Source organism: Pantherophis guttatus, chromosome 14 (genome assembly GCF_059756535.1).
Source record: "Pantherophis guttatus breed Tessera chromosome 14, ASM5975653v1, whole genome shotgun sequence".
Lineage (NCBI taxonomy): Eukaryota > Metazoa > Chordata > Lepidosauria > Squamata > Colubridae > Pantherophis > Pantherophis guttatus.
The window spans coordinates 531,148-551,077 of NC_142076.1; the positions used below are offsets into that span (position 1 = coordinate 531,148).

Here is a 19,930-nt window from a genome sequence, read left to right on the forward strand (position 1 = left end):
CAGTGCTGTCAGAATTTCAGAGGGAGCCACTGCGGGAAAGCCCACCTCCAGTGCCCCTTGTGCACAAAGCTGGATCTCCACTTAAGCCACACCCACCCCAAGAGTGCCCCAGAGACCAATAATTGGGAAGCCTTTAACACAGTCCTTACATAAGGCCCCAGCACTAACAAAGGACTATGAATGAGAATTTAGCCAGAGCGGCAAGCAAATAATTATGGAACCTTCTGTTTTTATGCAATTTTGGAGCATGTCCAAAGGAAAGCATTTGTCAATCAGGGATGGTGCTGGGCTAAGAATATGGACTAGAGGATTGTACATTTTCCTCTTTCCACCCAGGGGTTGTTTTTCATCCGTTCTGGGTTCAGAAATGGATCTTCTGGGATCCCATCCTCAATCCATTTAAGGAATCTAGAAAGAAACAGAAAGCAAGATCTCTCACTGCTAACATCCAGTGTTATACTTTGATCTCTTGTTATACAGATTGATGAAGACATCATCTCCAGGAGTAAAATTCTCATCTTTAAAAAGGGATGTTAAATTACTTCTAAATACAATTGCAAGCAGGAATTTACAGGAAAGTCACAAGAAGTTGTGAGGAAGAGTGACAGAATTTTGTTTCAGAGCCTTAATTTTTTGCACTTCCATATCACTCATACAAGTCTCTGGATGGCTGCATTTGGTGTAAGGGTATTTGAAAATCTCCAACACTCCGGAAAGCTCTTGGATACTTTTCTGTAAGAAAATCTGTTCTGCCACCACAATAAGATTTTTTTTAAAGTAGGTAATATTCTGTAGGTAATTACTTTAAAACAGTTATTGAATAAAAGCATGCATCATTGTGGTCACAGTTTGTTTCGATATTACAAAAGGCAGGAGATTTCTGGATATAGCATGTGAATAATGTACTCTCCATGCTGCCTTCCATCTCTTCTTCCCCTGATCCTTTGAGTCAAACCTAGTTCATGGTGAATACAGATCCAAGGAGTTTGCCTTCTGAGACACTCACAAACCCAGATGGCTTTGTGTCTAAAAGACTGGAAGAGAACTGAACCAGTTTTCTCTCTGCTAATCTAGTGTGTTTGAGCACTACATTAAATCATCTTTACTTTTGTATTAAAGGAGGAGGGAAATTATACTTTGAAATGCACAGCAGAGGTGATTTCTTTCCAGAGATGAAAAGTAATGCCAGCAGTAGAATTCCCAGCCTGATTTCCCTGCACAGAGGCTTATCAATAGGTTATTCTGATCAAAAGTCATCATCCAACTTGGTTTGGTCTACTTCAACACCCGGAATGTTGGGAGAAACTCAAAATATGGCCTGGGTTTGGCTGCAGTTTGCCAGATTTCAGGCTAGATATTTCCAGTTCTAACTGGAAATTAAATCTGGAAATGTAAACGTGCAGATCCAGCCTCCATATTAACTTGTCTCTGTACTCATTTCCCAAGTTTGCATGGAATCCTGCTTACCAAGTGGGTGGAGTTCACAAAATATACTAATTGCAAATAACCAAAACCCCCAACCATGTTGCTTGAATGCTGTTCATTATTTAACTGGTCAAGTTGTACCCAAACAAAAAGACTGACACGTAATTACTGGAACAAAAACTGAATAATCAAATTTCCTGCTAGCATCCCCCACCCCACCCTTTTTTTTTTTTTTTTTTGCACATTTCCCACTCATTCTCAAACCTTTTCTTTGCAACTTTAGGGGCTGGAAACTGTAACATTCTAGTTCTCTGTTTGTGCAAAATAATATCCGGTGAACTCACTCAGGAATTGTTTTTGATGACACCTCCCGCTTGTAAGCCAACTGATACTTAAGGCTTTCAATTTCCTTTTTCCACTGGGGGGGTTCCCACTCATCCATGGAGCCTGGTCTCTGTCGATTTTTTGATCAAGGAAAGAGGAGAGATGCCTCTAAAGAGAAAACAGAGGAAAAAAGGCTTCAGTCATCTCTAGCTATTCCTGTTCCAAAGACCTTCAGACGAAAGTTGCTGCCACTATCATCAGACTTTTTGCCTGCACTACAGGAAGCCTGCAACTTATGACCACAACTGACTCCAAAATTTTTGTTTGCTAAGTGAAGCATTTGTTAAGTAAAATTTGCCCCCTTTTATGACCATTCTTGCCATGGTTGTTAAGTGAACCACCGCAGTTGTAAGTGAGCAACACGGTTAAGTGAATCTGGCTTCCCCAATGACTTTGCTTGTCAGAAAGTCACAAAAGGTGACCACAGGGACATTGCAACCGCCATTTTGGCTCATATTTGACTCGTGTTTATGACGGTTGTAGTTGCCAAGGTTGCCAAGCATCCAAATTTTGATCATATAACCATGGGGGGATGCTGTAAGTGTGAAAACAGTCATAAGTCACTTTTTTCAGTGCTATTGTAACGATGATAGTCAAGTATTATCTGTAGTTATAATCAATTGGATGACTCAAAAACATAATAGGGAAATCAACAATGTCAAAACCAAAATCACAAAAAAAACCAAAATAATTGCAAATAAAACCCAAGACTGGCATTTGCCATCAAGCTGGACCAAAGGAATGTGAAAGAAAACTCTTTTAGCCTCTTTCCCTCGCTCCAGCAAAGTAGTGTGTCCCATAAGGTGTGTATTAGGCTTCTACGTGTGCCTTTGCAATCAATATTTCAGTATTAAAGGGACGAGGATGACAGAGGAATGGCATTCAACTAAAGTCACCTAGAAAGAAGAACAAGTGAGCTCAAGTTGCTAGGAATCGTTGGTGAACATGCTGGACTGGCCCCAAGGAACCCCAACTAAGGCAATTAATGAAATATTTCATAATTGTTGATCAGTCCTGCTGTCATTCATGCTGCCTATCAAATGCATATGCTTGCTTGGTATTATGTGTTATGTCTGTGAAGCTCTTCCAAGCCTGGTGATTAAATATGGTGGTGTTGTTTTTTTCCTTTTCCAAGGGCTGGCCGAGAGTTGGCTCTCTGAAGCCCCTCCTGCCTTCTGGGCAGCAAGCATTCAACCCTAACTTTTCCAAAAGTGGCAGCAAAAGGCAAATCAGGCTGAATGGTTGGAGACTATCGCCAGCAGGGCAGGAGTTTCACCACCACAATGGGCAGAGAGGAAGCGGGCCAGTGGCAAAGGTTTGCTGTGGCCCAGAAGCAAAGCAGCCCCAGAGATCCTCCATTTGGCATCTCAAAGGCAGTTTCTTTTCAAGCCTGTCCTGTGAAGCCACAGCCTCAATGGGCATCAGGCAGTGCAAAGATTGTTCTCCTTGACTTTCCCTCTCCTTTAGAGGAAGTTCCCAGCTGCAGGGTTCAGCCCTCTGCAACTTGCCCTCAGAGAGGTCGCATGACCAATGCCTTGCCTGAGAGCTGAGGTGGCTGGGCATTAGGATGAAAAAAGCAGAAATGTGCCAATGGTAAAGTGGTAAAGATCTAAGAGGTTGTTTTGGACTCCTTTGCCAGTGAATGCCGAAGGAAACCTTGGCTACCAAGTCTTGTTTTTCTCACGGGATTTGTGCATCTGGGGACATATAATCCACCTGTCCCCTAACCCCCACTTCCCTTCTCTGGGGTTTCCAGGCTTGCCAAAGTTCTGCTGGAGGTTGAAGGTCACCCTCCTTCGTAAGGTCTGCACCGTAATTTAGAGAAGAGATGCGGGGAGATCCTGTGCAAAGATATGCCAGCCACTAATGATCGCTTTCCAACTCAGAGATGATCTGTGTGAAATATGGGATCTTTCAAATGAGGAAGCAGTTTTTCTGCAAAACTGGTGAGGTTTTTTTTTAACTTTAAGCTTACATCTATTGCCAGTAAATAATTTTTCTTCCACAAAGTACATGGGATAAATCTGGAGTCAGAAGCCCTAGTGTGACTCAACGTACATTTCTTTCATTTAAAGGTTATTGAGGTTACAAAGTGACTCCAGCACACATCCATCCAATATTTCAAAGGTTTGTCCCCAAGGTTCCCTGGGCTAACTGGGAAATAAAGCTCTCCCACCTCACGATTTGCATCATTTATCTGGTGGCAGTAGCATTTAACTAACAAATCCTTCTAAATCCTGGGGGGGGGAGGGGGCAAGCAGCTGCTGTTGGCTAGATGAAAATGCAAAATTTAATCGGATGCAAAGAGCTGCTTTGGCAGACCTGCGTTGGTGGGTAACAAAAGGGCAGGTGGCTGTCTGCTTCCAAAGCAACCGTTCTCTCTCCTGGCCTCAGAGTCCTCCCTAGCAGAGCTGGCGCTACCACTTAATAAAGGGGACACAATCATTTAAGGTTCTTGGGCAGCCAAGCATGAATTTGCACATGGGTATTTTCCACTGGAGATTATAGAACAGAATGAAACTTTATTGTCACTTTAAAAGTACACTAATCAGCATTCATTAAAATAAAATTTCATTGCATTCAGCTCTCAAAAGATAACCATTATGCATATACTCACATAGACACTCATATAAGAAACATAGAAACATCACAGTCTACTTTGAATGTATACATAATATATGGCCATCGTCGTCGTCCAATTTTGGTTGAGGGAGAAAGTACAAATGCCAGCTCAATCTCATGTGATCCAAAGATATTCGTGGTAGCAAAAATGAGGATTTTAAACTTTCAGAAATATCTGGAGGACACAGGTTGTCTGTAGAAACTTCCATCTGTGCACTCAGCAGGGTTCAGAATACAAGGAGTTACCATTATTCCAGTCTTCCACCTTCTGAAGTTCTTCTTAGGCAGTCATCTGTAAGCTGCGACGCCAGAGACATCATTCTGGTGGTTTTGAAGAATCTCTGGCCTCCATTGATGATGTTGCAACCAAGAATTGATTTCTTGAACAACTCTCCAGATCATTGCACTGTTTACAGTGTCCAAGACAAAGCTTTTCCTTCCCTGCTACTTTATATGCCAATAATGTCACTTTTCCCAAGGTGTCTCTCCTTGACTCATCAACCATTTCCTCTCTGTTAGTCAAGATTTGGTTCAGAATTGCTGGCTCCTTTGTTTCTTCTTCCAACTTCTGAAAAATGAAACTTTCATGATCTGTTGTTGGAGTTTGTTTTACAGTAGGCACTGGAAATCTCCCATTAACCTGTTCTTTGAAGAACTTGGCAAGTTGACTTAGAAAGGTATTGTCCCCATTGTCTGCTTTAGAAAAATGGCATATATGAAACTTTAGAGTTGTATCCATTTATTTCTTGCTCCTTCCAATCTTAACCAGATGCTTTTAACAAGCTCTTGCATTCAAGGACATGAATTTGGGCATGGGTTTACAGGCTTCTTTACAAATATCCTTTTTTTTTTTAATTTGATTTATATGCCGCCCTTCTCGGGAGACTCAGGGCGCCTTACAATGCGTTAAGCAATAGCCTTCATACTTTTGTATATTTATACCAAGTCAGCTTATTGCCCCCACAAACTGGGTCCTCAATTTACCTACCTTAGAAAGGATGGAAAGCTGAGTCAACCTTGAGCCTGGTGAGATTCGAATTTACAGTAATTCCAGGCAGCTGGTGTTAATCACAATGCTACCAGTCTGCTGAGCCACCAGGCCCTATCCTTCACAAGTTACATATAGCATTCCCATATCGTATTTCTAATTCCTCCTGTTTGTTACCCATTTGTGCATTGTTAGTACAAACAGTGGGTTTGGAGGAGTCATCACATATGGGTCTCCGTGCATTAAGAATCTGAAAGTACTCTCTCCTGCTTCACGGGCAACCATGTTTTATGTAAAGAAGTTATCTGACTGAATGATGATCCTTGCAGAGTTGAGAATCTTTTCTATTATTCTGGAGAGGCCAGGATGATAATAATATCTCAGAGTGGTTGAAGCTCACTTCCTTTATCAGCTTCCAGTTGGTTGAGCAGCCCCAGTTCCATCGACCTCCTCCTGTTCATCCACTTCTTGCCACTCGCTTTCAAACACTAACTTGCTACTTCCATTGGATTGCTTCTTTCTCCTTGGGGGTCTTCTTCTGATTATAATTTCTTGTACTCTCTTCTTCTTCCACTAACTTTCCTGGAGAGCTGTAACAGAATTCTCGGGAAGAAGTGCTGCGGAAGTAAAATGGATGTATATGCCCCCTATACCTGCTATAACTCCCATGCATCGAGACAGAAAGACGATCAAAGGCTTCAAAGTGACCCTGCCATTCATCCCTAAACGAAAACTAAAGTAGCCATTTACAAATTCCATGATTCAGTAATTGCCTAAATCCCTCTTTAATTACAGTAAACTGCAATAAGAATCTGTAAGAATCTAGCTTTCTGGTAAGGGAGTGGCTGCTGGAGGCTTGTGCTCTTCCCCTTCCCTGAGAGGATTGCTTCTGGTCCTCTGACCTTGCTGCCAGCCTCACATGACAGGAGAGGCCAAGAACCCAACTCCACAAGAATTACTGTACTGAGACTGCCTATTATGACATAACCTTGCAAGTCTAATTGTGTTGTACTTCTCGTACTTTGGTGAATCAGGGAGGCAACTGCCTGAGCCAATTCTAAATGTTATCTTATAGTTCTGGAATTAAAAGGAGCTTCAGCTCCTTTTTCCTAGGCCAAGAGCCCCTCTATATCTCTGTCAAGGCCATCTTCCATATATATTTGCTATATTTGTATCAGTACCAAGTGCGGGTTACCTACATCTCTCACTAGGACAGACAAGCTTGGCAAATCACCCCTGCTCAGTTTCACTTCAGCAGGCTCAACCAGCTTGTTCCTCTCCTCTTCTATCAACCCGCCTTGCTACATTTCCTTTGCTTCCCACTTTCTGGTCACAGGTTCCCAGATGCCTCACTTCTTTGGGGAGAGAGAGAGCAGGCTGAGGAAGAGCATGATGACAAAACTGCCCGAAATCAGGGGTAGGTTTCCTTTCTCTAGGGAGTGCAGAACTGGACAAAAAGGGGAACAATTTCTAAAAGAAACTTCACATCACTTACCAACCTGCACGCCTCCAAAGGAAGAAAAAAATATTCTGTTTTTCAGCACTATCTCTTCAGAGCACCATGCAATTCAGTACCTTAACCAACCCAGAGAACTGGATTAACTGACTAAACCAGGGGTATTTTGTATAAACACACAACCTAAGAGTGCAGACCAAATGTTTGCCCGCTTGTGCTACACAAGACTTTTACTGCTGTGGTTGCCATGGTTGAGCCTTCTCCTCTCTTCCTTTAGCTTGGCCTCCATCACATGCCTAGAATCAGCCACAGCAGACATAAAACACTTACCTTCCCCAGGGAAAGGCAGCTCGAAGCAACCTCTGCATCCTGGAAACATCTCTGCGTAAGTAGGAAGGCGAATACGCTATCAGGATCCGATTTGATTAGAATTTGAATGGGGTCAGAAGGTTGGAATAAGAGAGATTCCACACCATGTTTGGCCAAGAGAAAATTGGCAATTTGGAAAGAGCTTGCTCATTCTGGTCCCCTGGCCTCCGTCTTCCCAGCTTAAGCTGCCTCAAGTCTTCTACAATTCTGGTTTGTGTTGATGCTGCTGTTTTAACATCTCTCTAATTTGCTTTTACAATTGGAGAAAGTAGAAACATAGACAATAATAGAAGTCCCCTACTGTTTTGGAAGATTTTGTTTCAAAAAATTAAATGCCAGGTAGAATTTTGTCTTGTAAGGCCATTTCTGCTTAGGAAGGAAATCTTTGCCCAAGTCAAGCTGTATGATCGGTCTAAATTCCAACAAGCTCCCTTAAACAGGTAAAAGAAGAGTATATTATCTTCTGGTTTCTGCTCAACTAGAAATCGTAGCATTTTTTATCCTCAGTCACTGTAGCTTGGCCTATTTCAGATTTCACAAGTTGTGTGAATTCTTTTCCAAGCCAGGATTTCTGGTTCCCAGCTCATGTATATCCAGTTAGTTGTGGCTTATTCAATAAAGCAATATTATTCAAGAAAACAAGGCATGGATTAGGACATGTAATCCAGGTCAGTGTTCTACAGCCACCAACCCTGATTAAACCAGTATGGATGGACTGTGGAATGATCCAACTGGACTAGTTGGATTCCTGGCTTCTCATGCTGCATCAAGCCATTTGTTTGAACCATATTTTATATATTGCCTATGATTTAAAGTCACAAGCTTTAGAGTATATGCAAACAAAACTAACTACCGGAATATTACATTTTAGAATAGCACAGCGTGTCAAGCCAACAACTCTGGTCTTGTACTAAGTGTGGAACCAGTCACTCAGTTCTCTTGAAGGCTTCCCTCAGATATTCCCCCTGGCCATTCCTGGAAACCCCTGCCCAGTAATTCTCGGCTCCTTCCCTCTGCTTGACTCCGACTGCCTCTTTCTTCACTTGTCTTCAGCCTCCCCCCAAACCCCACCCTGTCCTGAGGCTGGCACGGAGCACCAAGCAGGCCTGCATGGAGTAAGAGCCAGCAAAGGCTTTTCCCAACTGCCTCAGCCGCCACAGAAGGTCCCTTCCTGGCTAAATGCAGGCAAGATGAAGACACGCATCTACTTGAGTGAACTCTGGCATCTTTGTGGATGGTCTAGGTCCGTGATGGCAAACCTATGGCACACGTGCCACAGGTGGCACACAGAGCCATATTGGTGGGCACGTAAGCATTGCCCTAGCTCAGCTCTGGCACGCATGTGCGTGCTGCTCAGCTGATTTTTGGGCCTTCCGGGCCCACCGGAAGGCTATTTCCGGCCTCCGGAGGGCCTCAAGGGGGATGGGGAAGGGCACTTTTGTCCTCCCCAGGCTCCTAGAAAGGCTCTGGAGGCTGGGGAGAGCGAAGAATGGGCCTTGCAGTTCCACTGGAAGTCAGCAAACGGGCCATTTCTGGCTTCCGGAGGGCCTCCAGGGAGATGGGGAAGGCTGTTTTCGCCCTCCCCAGGCTCCAAGTAAGCCTCTGGAGCCTGGGGAGGGCAAAAAACAGGCCTCCTGGGCCCACCGTGCCATCACATGCCAAAAGTGGGAGGAGTGCAGGGGTGTCACACGTGCATGCGTGTGCGGAGCGGGGTGCACTGAATTATGGGTGTGGGCATGCGTGAGTGCGACCCCCCCGTACTCCCCCCACTTTTGGCACACGATGGCAAAAAGGTTAGCCATCACTGGTCTAGGTCATTTTCTAGACAACAATATGGAACAATGTTCCCTTGCCATTTGGGATGTTTTGACTGCCCAGTCTAGCATCCAGCCATGGATTTTATGGTGGTCTCCATCCAAAAACTGGCCTTTATCTCTCATTAAGGAGCCCCTTAGAAACACTCAAGAAATATCCCCCAAAGGAGTTTTTTTTTTTAATCTACAGGCTTAACAAAACTGTTTTAACACACTCAGAGATATTTTTTCCTTACTTAAAATTTATGGAAATATTTATTTACAAACTAGGAAAATTCATTTTGCATGGCAAATTCTATTGAACAGAAAAACTTGGGTACAATCTAGGTTGGTCACCAGGACCAGAGGTTTAGTCTAACTTTAGGACTTGTGCTGGAGCCCATCATCAGGGAACTTCTCTCTAGAGAGTGTGTGATTTGGGCTAATCTGATATAATTGGTGTTTATATGGTGCCTGGTTGTGTGTGGTTTTTAATTGTTGATTGGGGTGTTGATGGCCAGCTATTAAGTCACTGGTTGTTGTTTCTTTGTGTTGCCAAACAGCATCAACAGGAGTGCTGATTTACCACTAGCTTATCAAGGACTTAGGAGGTAAGGGCTTGGCAACACAAAGAAACAACAACCAGTGACTTAATAACTGGCCATCAACACCCCAATCAACAATTAAAAACCACACACAACCAGGCACCATATAAACCCTCCACAGAGAGTAGCCCAAAGCACACATTCTGGTAGAGAGAAGTTCCCTGAGGATGGGCTCCGGCATGAGTCCAAAAGCTCGGAAGACTAAGCCTCTGGTCCCAGTGACTGACACAAATTGGATCCTGCAATAGATTCGCCTTCATTCATGAGAAAAACTTGGACTACATACAGCATTTGAAATTTGCTGACTATAAATCAAAATCTCCAATGAATGTTTTCCAGGCCTACATATGTTCACATTTTAAATCTCTTTTTTTGAGCGTAAGGAAACCAGAGTAAAACCTGCATTGGTCACATCTTGCGATTCCCATGGCTCCTTCCTCTGATTTTAATCTCACCATCATCGATGTGTCTTGTAGCTATCAGTCCAGTGAGTATTATGACCTGCCTTGGCTACATTTGTATAATCTTTCTGGACTAGTTTGAAAGCAATTAGAAAAGCTGATAAAAAACCCTGACAATCCCTTCTACAATGTTGTCCATTGGTTCCTTCTGCTGATCCATAGTCCCACATGAAACCAAATCTGCTGCAGACGTCCCGTGATAGAAAGCAGGTGAACTCAAGTGAAATCCCAGGTGAACTGTTTTGCCATCGCTGGTCTTCAGGACAAGAAAATGGGGCATTTCTGGCCAGAATCTGTTTCCAGAACTGCAGGTGAGGAGGACTGAATCGAAGGTGCTTTTCTCCAGAGGAACAGGATCAGGGCCTCCTAGAGCTGAAGGAGGCATTTTGGCCATCAAGGGCAACTTAATGTGAGGAAGAGCAAATCATTCCAGTGAAGGGAAGCCTATCAGTTGTTAGGGTCCCTCATCAGACTTCCCAGATGTTGTGAGTTAATATCTCATCTCATCTCACATCTCATTAGGCTGTTCTGGCAGCCTGAAGCAGGCAAGATTTTTCACGTGGTGCCATCTCAAAATGTCATGGTTTTTTTTTTAAAGAATACCAAAATTCAGGTCATATGTTTAGCCTTGAAGACAGCAAGAAACCTTAGGTATGGCGAGATCTTCCACCCAAGCACCTGCACAGATGGAATTAAAACTAGCTTCCAAGGCATTGAAGGACCTCTGTTCAATGGACAAACACCATGCAATCAATTTTCATACAGCCTTTAAAAGAATCAGAAAGCTGAGCACTACAAATAGAGAGAGGCAGAAGTAAATTCAATAACCCCTAACAATTGATCCCCATGTCCACAGTGGTCAGTTGCACTGTCTCTCAGACGTCTTAAGAAGCCAAGCAAACTCAGCACCCTTTTAAAAATAAATCTTCCAATAAGTAAATTGTCAGGAAACTGAAACCAAATCTCAATCAATTCTTTCAGAAATATAGAAAGCAAACATACTTGGTCACCAATGGGATCAAAGAAAATGTTCAGCCAGTCTAACATCTGCACCCAGAGGCAAATGTATCAAGGTTTACCTTGTAGTTGTCATCAGCATTTTGACACTCAAAGCTAAACTCTTTCTGATCATGGAAATTCTATATAGTTACATGGAAAATTGATGATTCCAGTTCATTCCAGTAAGAGGTAAAAGCTTTGAAATCATTACTGTCTAATAAAAGCAAACAAACTGATACTCTACCTTGAAGAAAGAGCAGCTCCTTAAGGCCAAATAAAAGTTATGATGGTTTCCTCACTGATGTGTATGGCAACTGCACCACACAAAATCCAAGCAGGATCCCTGCTGAAGTCCTCCTCCTATTCTGTCTGTTAACGATCTCAAATCTTGAAACTAATCTATTAATGTACAGGCTGCCCGGCTGCCTCCAAAAAGAAAAAAGAGGGGGACGATAATGAGAAATCTCTCCTCCCCCAGGGCCGTGTGCTCCGATTAACAGTTGGCAGTCAAGATAAGCTGGGAGGAAGAGAGAGCAAAAGACAGCAAGGATGCTCTTTGACTACTGGGAACAATGTCTCCAAATGTCTCAAGAAACAAAGCCAAGGAATTTGCAAAGCTACATCAGATGCCTCATTAGGAGACTGGAGATGCAACCCAAGGTGGACTCATGGTGGCCTCTGAAGTTCAGGTACCATAGATACCTTTCCTGAGGATGGCAACTTAATTGAATCCCAGCGGGTGAGGTACAGAGGGAGCAGCAAAAGAAAACATTGCCAGATCAGCTCCTCCCAGAACTAGCAAATGGGTTGAAGCTCATCAACTCTCACTTTGGTTGGGGTGGGGGAGGCTCCACCAATAGACCCAAGTTAATTCTGCCAGCTCACTCCTCCCACTGATGCATTAATATAGGCAGACAAGTTCCTGCAGATTTCTGTGTTATATAAACAAATCAGTGTTTTCTGTACTGTTACGTAGATCCATAATATTCAAAAATCAGCAGTCCAAATCTGATTCAAATCCCCCCTCAGTACAGGAAATCCCTGGGGGGCTCTGTACCAGTCCCTCTCTCTATTCGCCTTAGCAAACTATTTCTGAAAATGTTGCCGCAAAAATTACATGGAAACCCATACAGTGATCAGGAGTCAAGTCTGACTTGAAAAAACCTCCAATTCTAGATTTTTGGGATTAGTGGCGAATATCTGTAGCTCGGCTGTAAAATGAGGGTGGAGGTTGTGGGTAAAGCCCCACAAGTCTGGAGAATAAACCTCCACTCTCATTTCTGGGATTCAATTTTCTGTCTGTATAGCTCTATCAGATCCCTTGTCACGTACCCTATATGTAACTGGATCATTTGTGGATCAGTGTACTGTGGGAACCTCAGAACAGGATTAATTGACTCAATTATCACGAGGACATTAGTTTAGCCCTGAGCAGACCCATCATGCATTAAATGAATGGCCACTGCTGGGCCATCCATTTACCAACGCTTCCCATTTCTGAGACTGAGATGGGGCCCTCCTCTTCAAAGGAGACTCTCAAGATATTCTTGCCTATGATTTTTTGGCTTTTCACTCCCTTCCCAGAAAAGAGTAGAAGTTGACTAAAAGAACAAAGACCAATTCAAGCTGAGTTCAGGAATATAACCAGGTAGCTTTCTTGCAGCAGTACAGAAGTGGCCAGCTATGCCCTTCCTTCCTTGGATGTTTTTCCAACTTTTCCACACCCTTGGGGTTTCCCTGAGGCCCCCAATCTAAATACCAACTGAGTTTGACCCTTTTCAGCTTTTTCAAAATTAGCAAGGGACACCAAAGTGTTGCAATTTACTGGGTAGCTGGTTAAAACCCTTCCCTTAAATCTCTCCACAATGTTTTGGTCCCGAATAGTTATATCGTGAAAGATTTTTTCCCATTCTGATTTGAAAAAAGGGGAGGAGTAGAAAGTGACCACCTCTCAATGTCCTTCATGATGATTAGAAGGGCTGGAGCTGCAGCAGAGACTCAGTTGCCCTGAAGCATTGCTGCCAGCCCAGTTGAGATGCCGGGCTAGAAGAAAGAAGCTGGGATCCTTCTGACCCTCCCACGAGAAGATCAGGGTGAGACTCAGATGGCGCCAAGGATGCCTTGCCTGCCATCAAGTCCTGCCATGAAGGAAACCTTGTGAAACGCAGCCCTGAAATGAAAAATTTCCTCCTGGGCATCTGTGCAGCAGGAAGTGTCCTCAGCATCCAGATGAAGCCCCTGGTATGAGGGCCCCTGCAGTAGAGGAGGGCAACACCTTCTGGCACCCTACCCTCCATACTGGCATCATTTGGAAGGAGGTTAAAAGTCCCCCTTCGTTTTTAAAGGGGTGAAAGGGGAGGGGGAATGGGAGGGGAAAACCTCCATGGAGCAGTGTTCTTCTCCTATCCTTAAGGCTCCCAGCCCTACATTTGGAAGTGTGTATAGGAGGAATCTACCCTCTTCTCACCTACCATCCTCACCTTTAAAACGTCAAGCTAAATTGCTTTGGCAGTTAATGGTGGAAAGGAGAGCAGAAAGTTTCTAAAGGTCGCACAGATGTGATCATTTGGCCATGCAATTTAGAAACATAAACAATGGTTGCTGGTTTTTCAACTCTGCCCCAAAGGAAAAAGTCTGAAGCCAGATAGGTGAATGTAACAGAGGCGAAGAGGCGTCTTCCCATCCAGCTTTGTTCGCACAGCAGCTGGCAAATGCCTTTTCCCTTGAGAACACCATATGACCATGGAATAAGTCAGAGATAATGGATTCGAAATACAAGATTATCAGACTGTTTGACATCAATTGCACCTTTTCCAAACAATTATCAGGGGGGATTGGAGGGTTTTAATGGCAAAGTGACGTCAGAGGAAGGTTGGTGGATTTTTCAGAGATCCAGCTGATGAGTGAATGAAGGACTACAGGAGTAACTCTAATGGGAGGGGATTTGGACAGCTACCATCCAGGCAACAAAAGAAAATGGGCTGCATCCAGCTGGAAGCCACTAAGATATTTCCCTCCCCAACCCTTAATCTGGCCATTTTTACATGGAAAATATGGTTGTAATGGAAACAACAGCTTTGCAATGGCAGCCAGGGTCTCAGCCGGTCTGGGCCGGCCCTGGCCAGGAACAAAGAGAGCCAAGACACGGGGCAAAATGTGGCAAAACTCAGACAGGCCAGAGCCTCAGAACGCGACGAGCAGGAACCGAATCCCATGCAAAGTCAGCGCTGGGAGCATCCTCCTTCCACCACCCTTTAGTGTCTCTGGGCCCCACCCTCCGACCATGCAACTGGCCACATCCACTGGGAACCATCATCCGGCATCCAGTGGCATCGGGGCTGCACCTGCTCAGCTGCCACGGTCAATGCCAATGCCCATCTGGTGGCAACGGTCCTCCATCACCCAGGCTGCCCACCGCCCCCTTCTGGGCCTGCTCGTGGAGAGGTGATTCAGGCACAAATCCCCATCCTCAGCTTTCTAAAAAAACCCTCCCACCATATTGTGGGTCCCCACTTGTCCAGCCACACTAAGCCCAATATTATGGACTCGATCATTGTTGCTATTACAATGAACCTAATCATTTCTCAACGCTCTCCTATCTCCAACCACACCGGCTCTGTGATGTAGGTAGCCGGGGGCCCCCCCAACAACCTCATCCACCCTTCCAAGTTGGACAGAGGGTCTACCTATCAACCAAATACTTTAATTTAGGCCTTCCCAGTAAGAAACTGGGACCCAAATATATAGGCCCATTTACCATTGAACAGATTATAAATCCAGTAACTGTCAGGCTACGGCTACCCCAATGATAGCGCGGAACAATTGAAGTGGCTTGTGATGGATTGGAGAGGGAGAAGGAGGACCCCTCCAAGACCGAGTGGCTGTGGCTTCCAGCGTCCCGATATAGCCAGCTGACGCCATCGCTGGCTATTGGGGGCGAATCACTCGCCCCCACGGAGAGGGCTCGCAACTTGGGCGTCCTCCTGGACGCACGGCTGTCTCTAGAAGATCATTTGACGGCCGTGGCCAGGGGGGCTTTTTATCAGGTTCGCCTGATACGCCAGTTGCGCCCCTTTCTAGATCGGGACTCTCTACGCACAGTCACTCAGGCACTAGTCACTTCCCGCCTGGACTACTGCAACGCTCTCTACATGGGGCTTCCCCTGGGGTGCACCCGGAGGCTCCAGCTGGTCCAGAACGCGGCCGCGCGGGCGATTATGGGGGCAACGAGGCGCTCCCATGTGACACCTCTCCTGCGCGAGCTGCACTGGCTCCCGGTGGTCTTCCGGGTGCGCTTCAAGGTGTTGGTCACCACCTTTAAAGCGCTCCATGGCTTAGGGCCGGGGTACTTACGAGACCGCCTTCTGCCACCAATAGCCTCCCACCGGCCAGTACGCTCGCACAGAGTGGGCCTCCTCAGGGTGCCGTCCGCCAGACAATGTCGGCTGGCGACCCCCAGGGGGAGAGCCTTCTCTGTGACGGCGCCCACCCTCTGGAACAACCTTCCCCCAGAGTTACGTATAATAACAGACCTCTGGATTTTTCGTCGGGCCCTGAAAACCTATTTATTTCAACTAGCTGGGCTGGCTTGAGCTAAATTTTAAATTGATTTTAAATTGGGTTGTTTTAATTTACGGCCAAAATATTTAATTATTTTAATACTGTTTTTTAAATTTTGTATGCTCTGTTTTTACTTAGGCTGTGCACCGCCCTGAGTCCTATTTGGAGAAGGGCGGTATAGAAATTTAATAAATAAATAAATAAATAAATAAATAAATAAATAAATATGGGTTAATTGGATAATTGAGTTATTGCACTGGGGTGGAGCTGTATGCTGCTTAAAAGGTGATGGGGTGTCAGTTTTGGAAGACAATTTTCTTTTTGCTTCTAAACTGCCACATATTTTAGCTGGGGAAGTTGGGAGGGGATTGTTGTTGCAGCCGTAGTCATAAGAACATTCCGTACTCAAGGACTTTTGCCTGCGTCTGATGGAGACTGCCTGAAGATTGTATCCGATGGAGTGTGAAGAGTTGATTGGACAATGGGATGAACCTGTGGGTGTGGGGCAGGGCTGTGAACTCTTAGCTGGGTGGGGGAAACCTGGAAGCTTTTAGATTCGGGTTTTCCCAGATGTGCCAACATGACATCTCTAATAAATTGGAACTTCGAGGAACCTCAGGCCTCGGAGCTTTATTTTGTTGGGGACACCCCAACAAAAACCCTGACATGGTTTTTGGGCCATGGGGTTGCTTACCGGGATTGCACAGAGTGTCAGCTCCAACAAAGATTCCTTTCTGTAACACTTTAAGGTGGTCAGTTAGTACCGATATCAGGATAAACAAACTTGGTTACTGCTTTTGTGTGCTGAGGTTTATTTTTCCAGTCTTTACGGAACCTGACACTGGGTACACCCAGAATCGATCAAGGCTCTATACCTTCTCCCCTGAGCTGCCCAGGAGGGTTCTTATGGTGACAGAGGTGATGAAGAGCCAGATGGGGGTTGCTTACCGTTGGGTCCTCTAGACCAGCAGTCTGCAGCCTTAAACACTCAAAGAGCCACTTGTGCCAGTTTCCCACAAAAAGCAAAACACCGGGAGCCACAAAACCTGGGTTGGCGTGGCCAACTCAACATCACTCACTCCCACGTCACATGAACACCCCAGCCACGCCTATCCACGTTCTGTGGCTCCAGGTATTTTCAGCTCTCTCTCCCCCCCCTTTCTCCCTCTCCCTTTCTCATCTTTCTCCCTCCCTCTATCTCCCTCTCTCATCTTTCTCCCTTTCTTTCTCCCTCCCTCCCTCTTTCTTTCTCCCTCTCTTTTTCCCCCTCTCTCCCTTTCTCCTTTCTCCCTCTCATCTTTCTCCCTCCGTCCCTCTTTCTCATCTTTCTCCCCCTTTCTCCCTCTACCTCTTTCTCATTTTTCTCCTTCATCTCTCTCTCTCATCTTTCTCCCTCACTTTCTTTCTCCCTTTCTCTTTCTGCCTCTTTCTCATCTTTCTCCCCCATCTCTCCTTCTCTCCCATATAAATGGAGCTCTTTCGTCCCCCTGCTGTGGCTCCCTGTCGGCTGGCTGCCCTCCCCTCCTCCTCATTCCTCACCTGCCCTGAGAAGAGAGGGGCAGTGGGGGCGGATGGAGGCAGCAGGAGGAATACGGGGAGACGCGTGACTTCCTCCTCCCCGAGGCACCGGCTGGGGCGCGGCTCCCCACAGCCCTCTCGCCGCCTCCGGGGCTGCTTGCCGCTCTTCCGCTTCAGCTCAGCCTGCTGCACAACGGGGGAGGCGGCGCCCCCTCCTCCTCCTCCTCCTCCTCCTCCTCCTCCTCCTGGGGCCCATTACAACACGCAGCATTGGCTGCAGCCGGGCGGCCCAGGCAGCGTCTCGGCGCGGAGCGAAGTCAGGCGCCTCCCGCAGCGGCTGCAACGCGCACAGCACCAAAGGCCGGAAAAAGGAGGCGAGCGGAGGGGCGCCCCGTTCCCGCTCTGGAATACGGAAGGAGCCTCCATCTCTTCTCGGGGCAGGGAGGGGCCACCCAGTGGGGGACCCTCTGACAGGGAGCCGCAGGTTGCCGACCCCCACTCTAGACCGTCCTCCTCACTGTCACGGGATGCCAGCTGGACCCTCCCGGTCGCCGTAGCTGCCCCTTCCCCTTAGAGCCTCCTGGTGATTGCTTGCTGGTTCTGCCTGGGCTGCTCCCCGGGACCATTCAGGGATCTGTCTCGTGGGTGTCCTGTGGGCCTCCCAGGGCTGCCACCTTGTGGCTGTGGTTTCGGTTTCCGTGACTGTGGGCCCAGTGCCATGCACTCTGCAGCCCAGTATCCCGGTTGGTTGCACTGGAAAGAGCGTAGCACTGGTCAAATCAGCCAGTCCGTGGAACCCGGGATGTTGGAACTGGGCCTCGCTCCACCTGAAGGCCTCTCCATGGGTTTCCGGGCCCAGGGCTCACTCCCCCCTTGGACGGAAGTCCTGTGACCCGGCCTCCAATTCGATGACTGTCCTGGAACCAATCTTGCAGTCGGTGTGGAAGACCCCAATAAACACAGGCTTGACAGATGTCATGGTCCAACCCCTCCCTGAACTGGTGGACCAGCAACCCAGCAAAACTCATGGACGTACTCCTTTGCCGGCAGACCTCGTTTCAGCGACAGGAGGTCCCCCTCCGCCTGTTGTGCCTAGGACCCATCCTCAAACAGGGCCCTCGGTGTCTCCAGGAAGAGGCCCACGTTCGCCAACTCCCTGGCATGCTCACTGTAAATTCGCCACCCACTCAGCAGCCTCACCTTCCAACACTGCCATCACCGCCACGACCATTGCCCACTGTGTGGGGTAGAACCAGGCCTAGAGATCCAAGTGGCTAATGGCCTGGCTGAGGAATAAGGCCACACAGTCAGGGTTTCTGTCAAACGAGGCCTGCATGGTGGGGGGCCCCATGCAGGGCCGGATTTTCCTATAGGCTAACTAGGCTTCAGCCTAGGGCCTCAAGATCAAGAGGGGCCTACAGCAGTGGTGGGATTCTGGGGGTCCTAGGGGGTTCCGCCGAACCCTTTGTTAAATTGCTGGCTCGCCCGCCCCTCGCCTCCTACCCGCGCGGCGCCAGCCTACCGTAGCCAGGGGTGGGCAATTGTGGCTCTTTTACAACCTGTGGACTTCAACTCCCAGAATTCCTGAGACAGCTTGGCTTGGCTGTCTCAGGAATTCTGGGAGTTGAAGTCCACAGGTTGTAAAAGAGCCACAATTGCCCACCCCTTCCCTAGCCTGAGTTCCGCTGCCTGGGATCCACGTGGGCTGCCGGACACATGAGAGCAGGATGGAGAAAGCCGCTTCCACGCCTTCACTCACCCTCACTCTCTGCTCTGTTGGATCGCCGGCCGTTCGCTTACCCCGCCCACTCCCCATCTATTGCTGCCTCCAATGGCTAGAGGAAAAAAAAACTTCAAATTCTTGCCGCGGGGCTTCAAAGGGCCGCCCGAGAGCCAGTGGTGCAGCCGAACCCTTTGTTAAATTGCTGGCTTGCCCCGCCCCTCCGCACCACTATTTATTGCCAATAAATAGTGGTGGGCGAGGGGCGGGGGAGCCAGCAATTTAACAAAGGGTTCGGTGGTTTTTTTTGTAATTTTAGTGGTCCACGGAGCTTCAGCATAGGCTAATTGGCCTCCCGGCTCTCAGCTGATTTGTCTCAGCTGTTTTGCTCAGGGCTCTTCTGCTTCCTTGCAAAGAGTGCTGATTTTTTTCCCCCTAGCTATGCTGAGAAACGAAACTGAAATTGCTTTGCTGTTGCTGCAAGGTTGGAAAATTAGGCAGGCAGAATTCTTTTCTTTTTCCTCACCAAAAAAGGTAGGTGCAAACAATGGGAAATTTAGGGAAAAAGAGGAGAGTTCAGGATTTTAAAACAAAAGAAAAAAAGCTCTATTTAACTAGGGAATTGTAATAATTGAGATACTATTAATTGTATATTTCTGAAAGCAGAAATGGTTAAGTTGTGGTTTGGAGGAATATATGGGGGAAATTATTTGGTTTATTATTATTGGTAAATATAATTAATGGATTTGTAAGAAATTGGATTGCATGGAAATAATTGGAACATTCATGTTCATATTGATTAATATACAAAAAAGGTAGTTATATAACTAATTGATTTATATTAAAATGTTGAATTTATATTAAACAACTAATATTACATAATTAACCAATGTGAGGATGGATATAAAAATAGATGACAAGGGGAAGGGGTATAATATAGAATAGAAGGGAAAAATTGAATTTGATTAAGATTAGAGATGAGGATGAAGGGTAATATTGGTTTTTTACAAAAATAGATGAGGAATAAATA

At 46.3% G+C, this 19,930-nt stretch overlaps 1 protein-coding gene across 2 annotated transcripts; it reads right to left on the bottom strand.

Moving 5' to 3' along the window:
• Positions 1 to 162: 162 nt before the first annotated feature.
• On the bottom strand, positions 163 to 17,337 carry GNG13 (G protein subunit gamma 13). 2 transcript variants are annotated; one of them, XM_087878703.1, is made up of 3 exons: positions 17,202 to 17,337; positions 1,770 to 1,917; positions 163 to 408 (listed from the first exon to the last, which is right to left on the bottom strand). In XM_087878703.1, the coding sequence occupies exons 2-3, from the start codon at positions 1,865 to 1,867 to the stop codon at positions 303 to 305; spliced, it is 204 nt and encodes a 67-aa protein (XP_087734829.1). In that variant the 5' UTR covers positions 1,868 to 1,917; positions 17,202 to 17,337; the 3' UTR covers positions 163 to 302. The 2 variants fall into 2 exon arrangements, with proteins under 2 accessions (XP_087734829.1, XP_034276583.1); XM_034420692.3 differs by lacking the exon at positions 17,202 to 17,337 and adding an exon at positions 11,347 to 11,487.
• Positions 17,338 to 19,930: the final 2,593 nt, after the last annotated feature.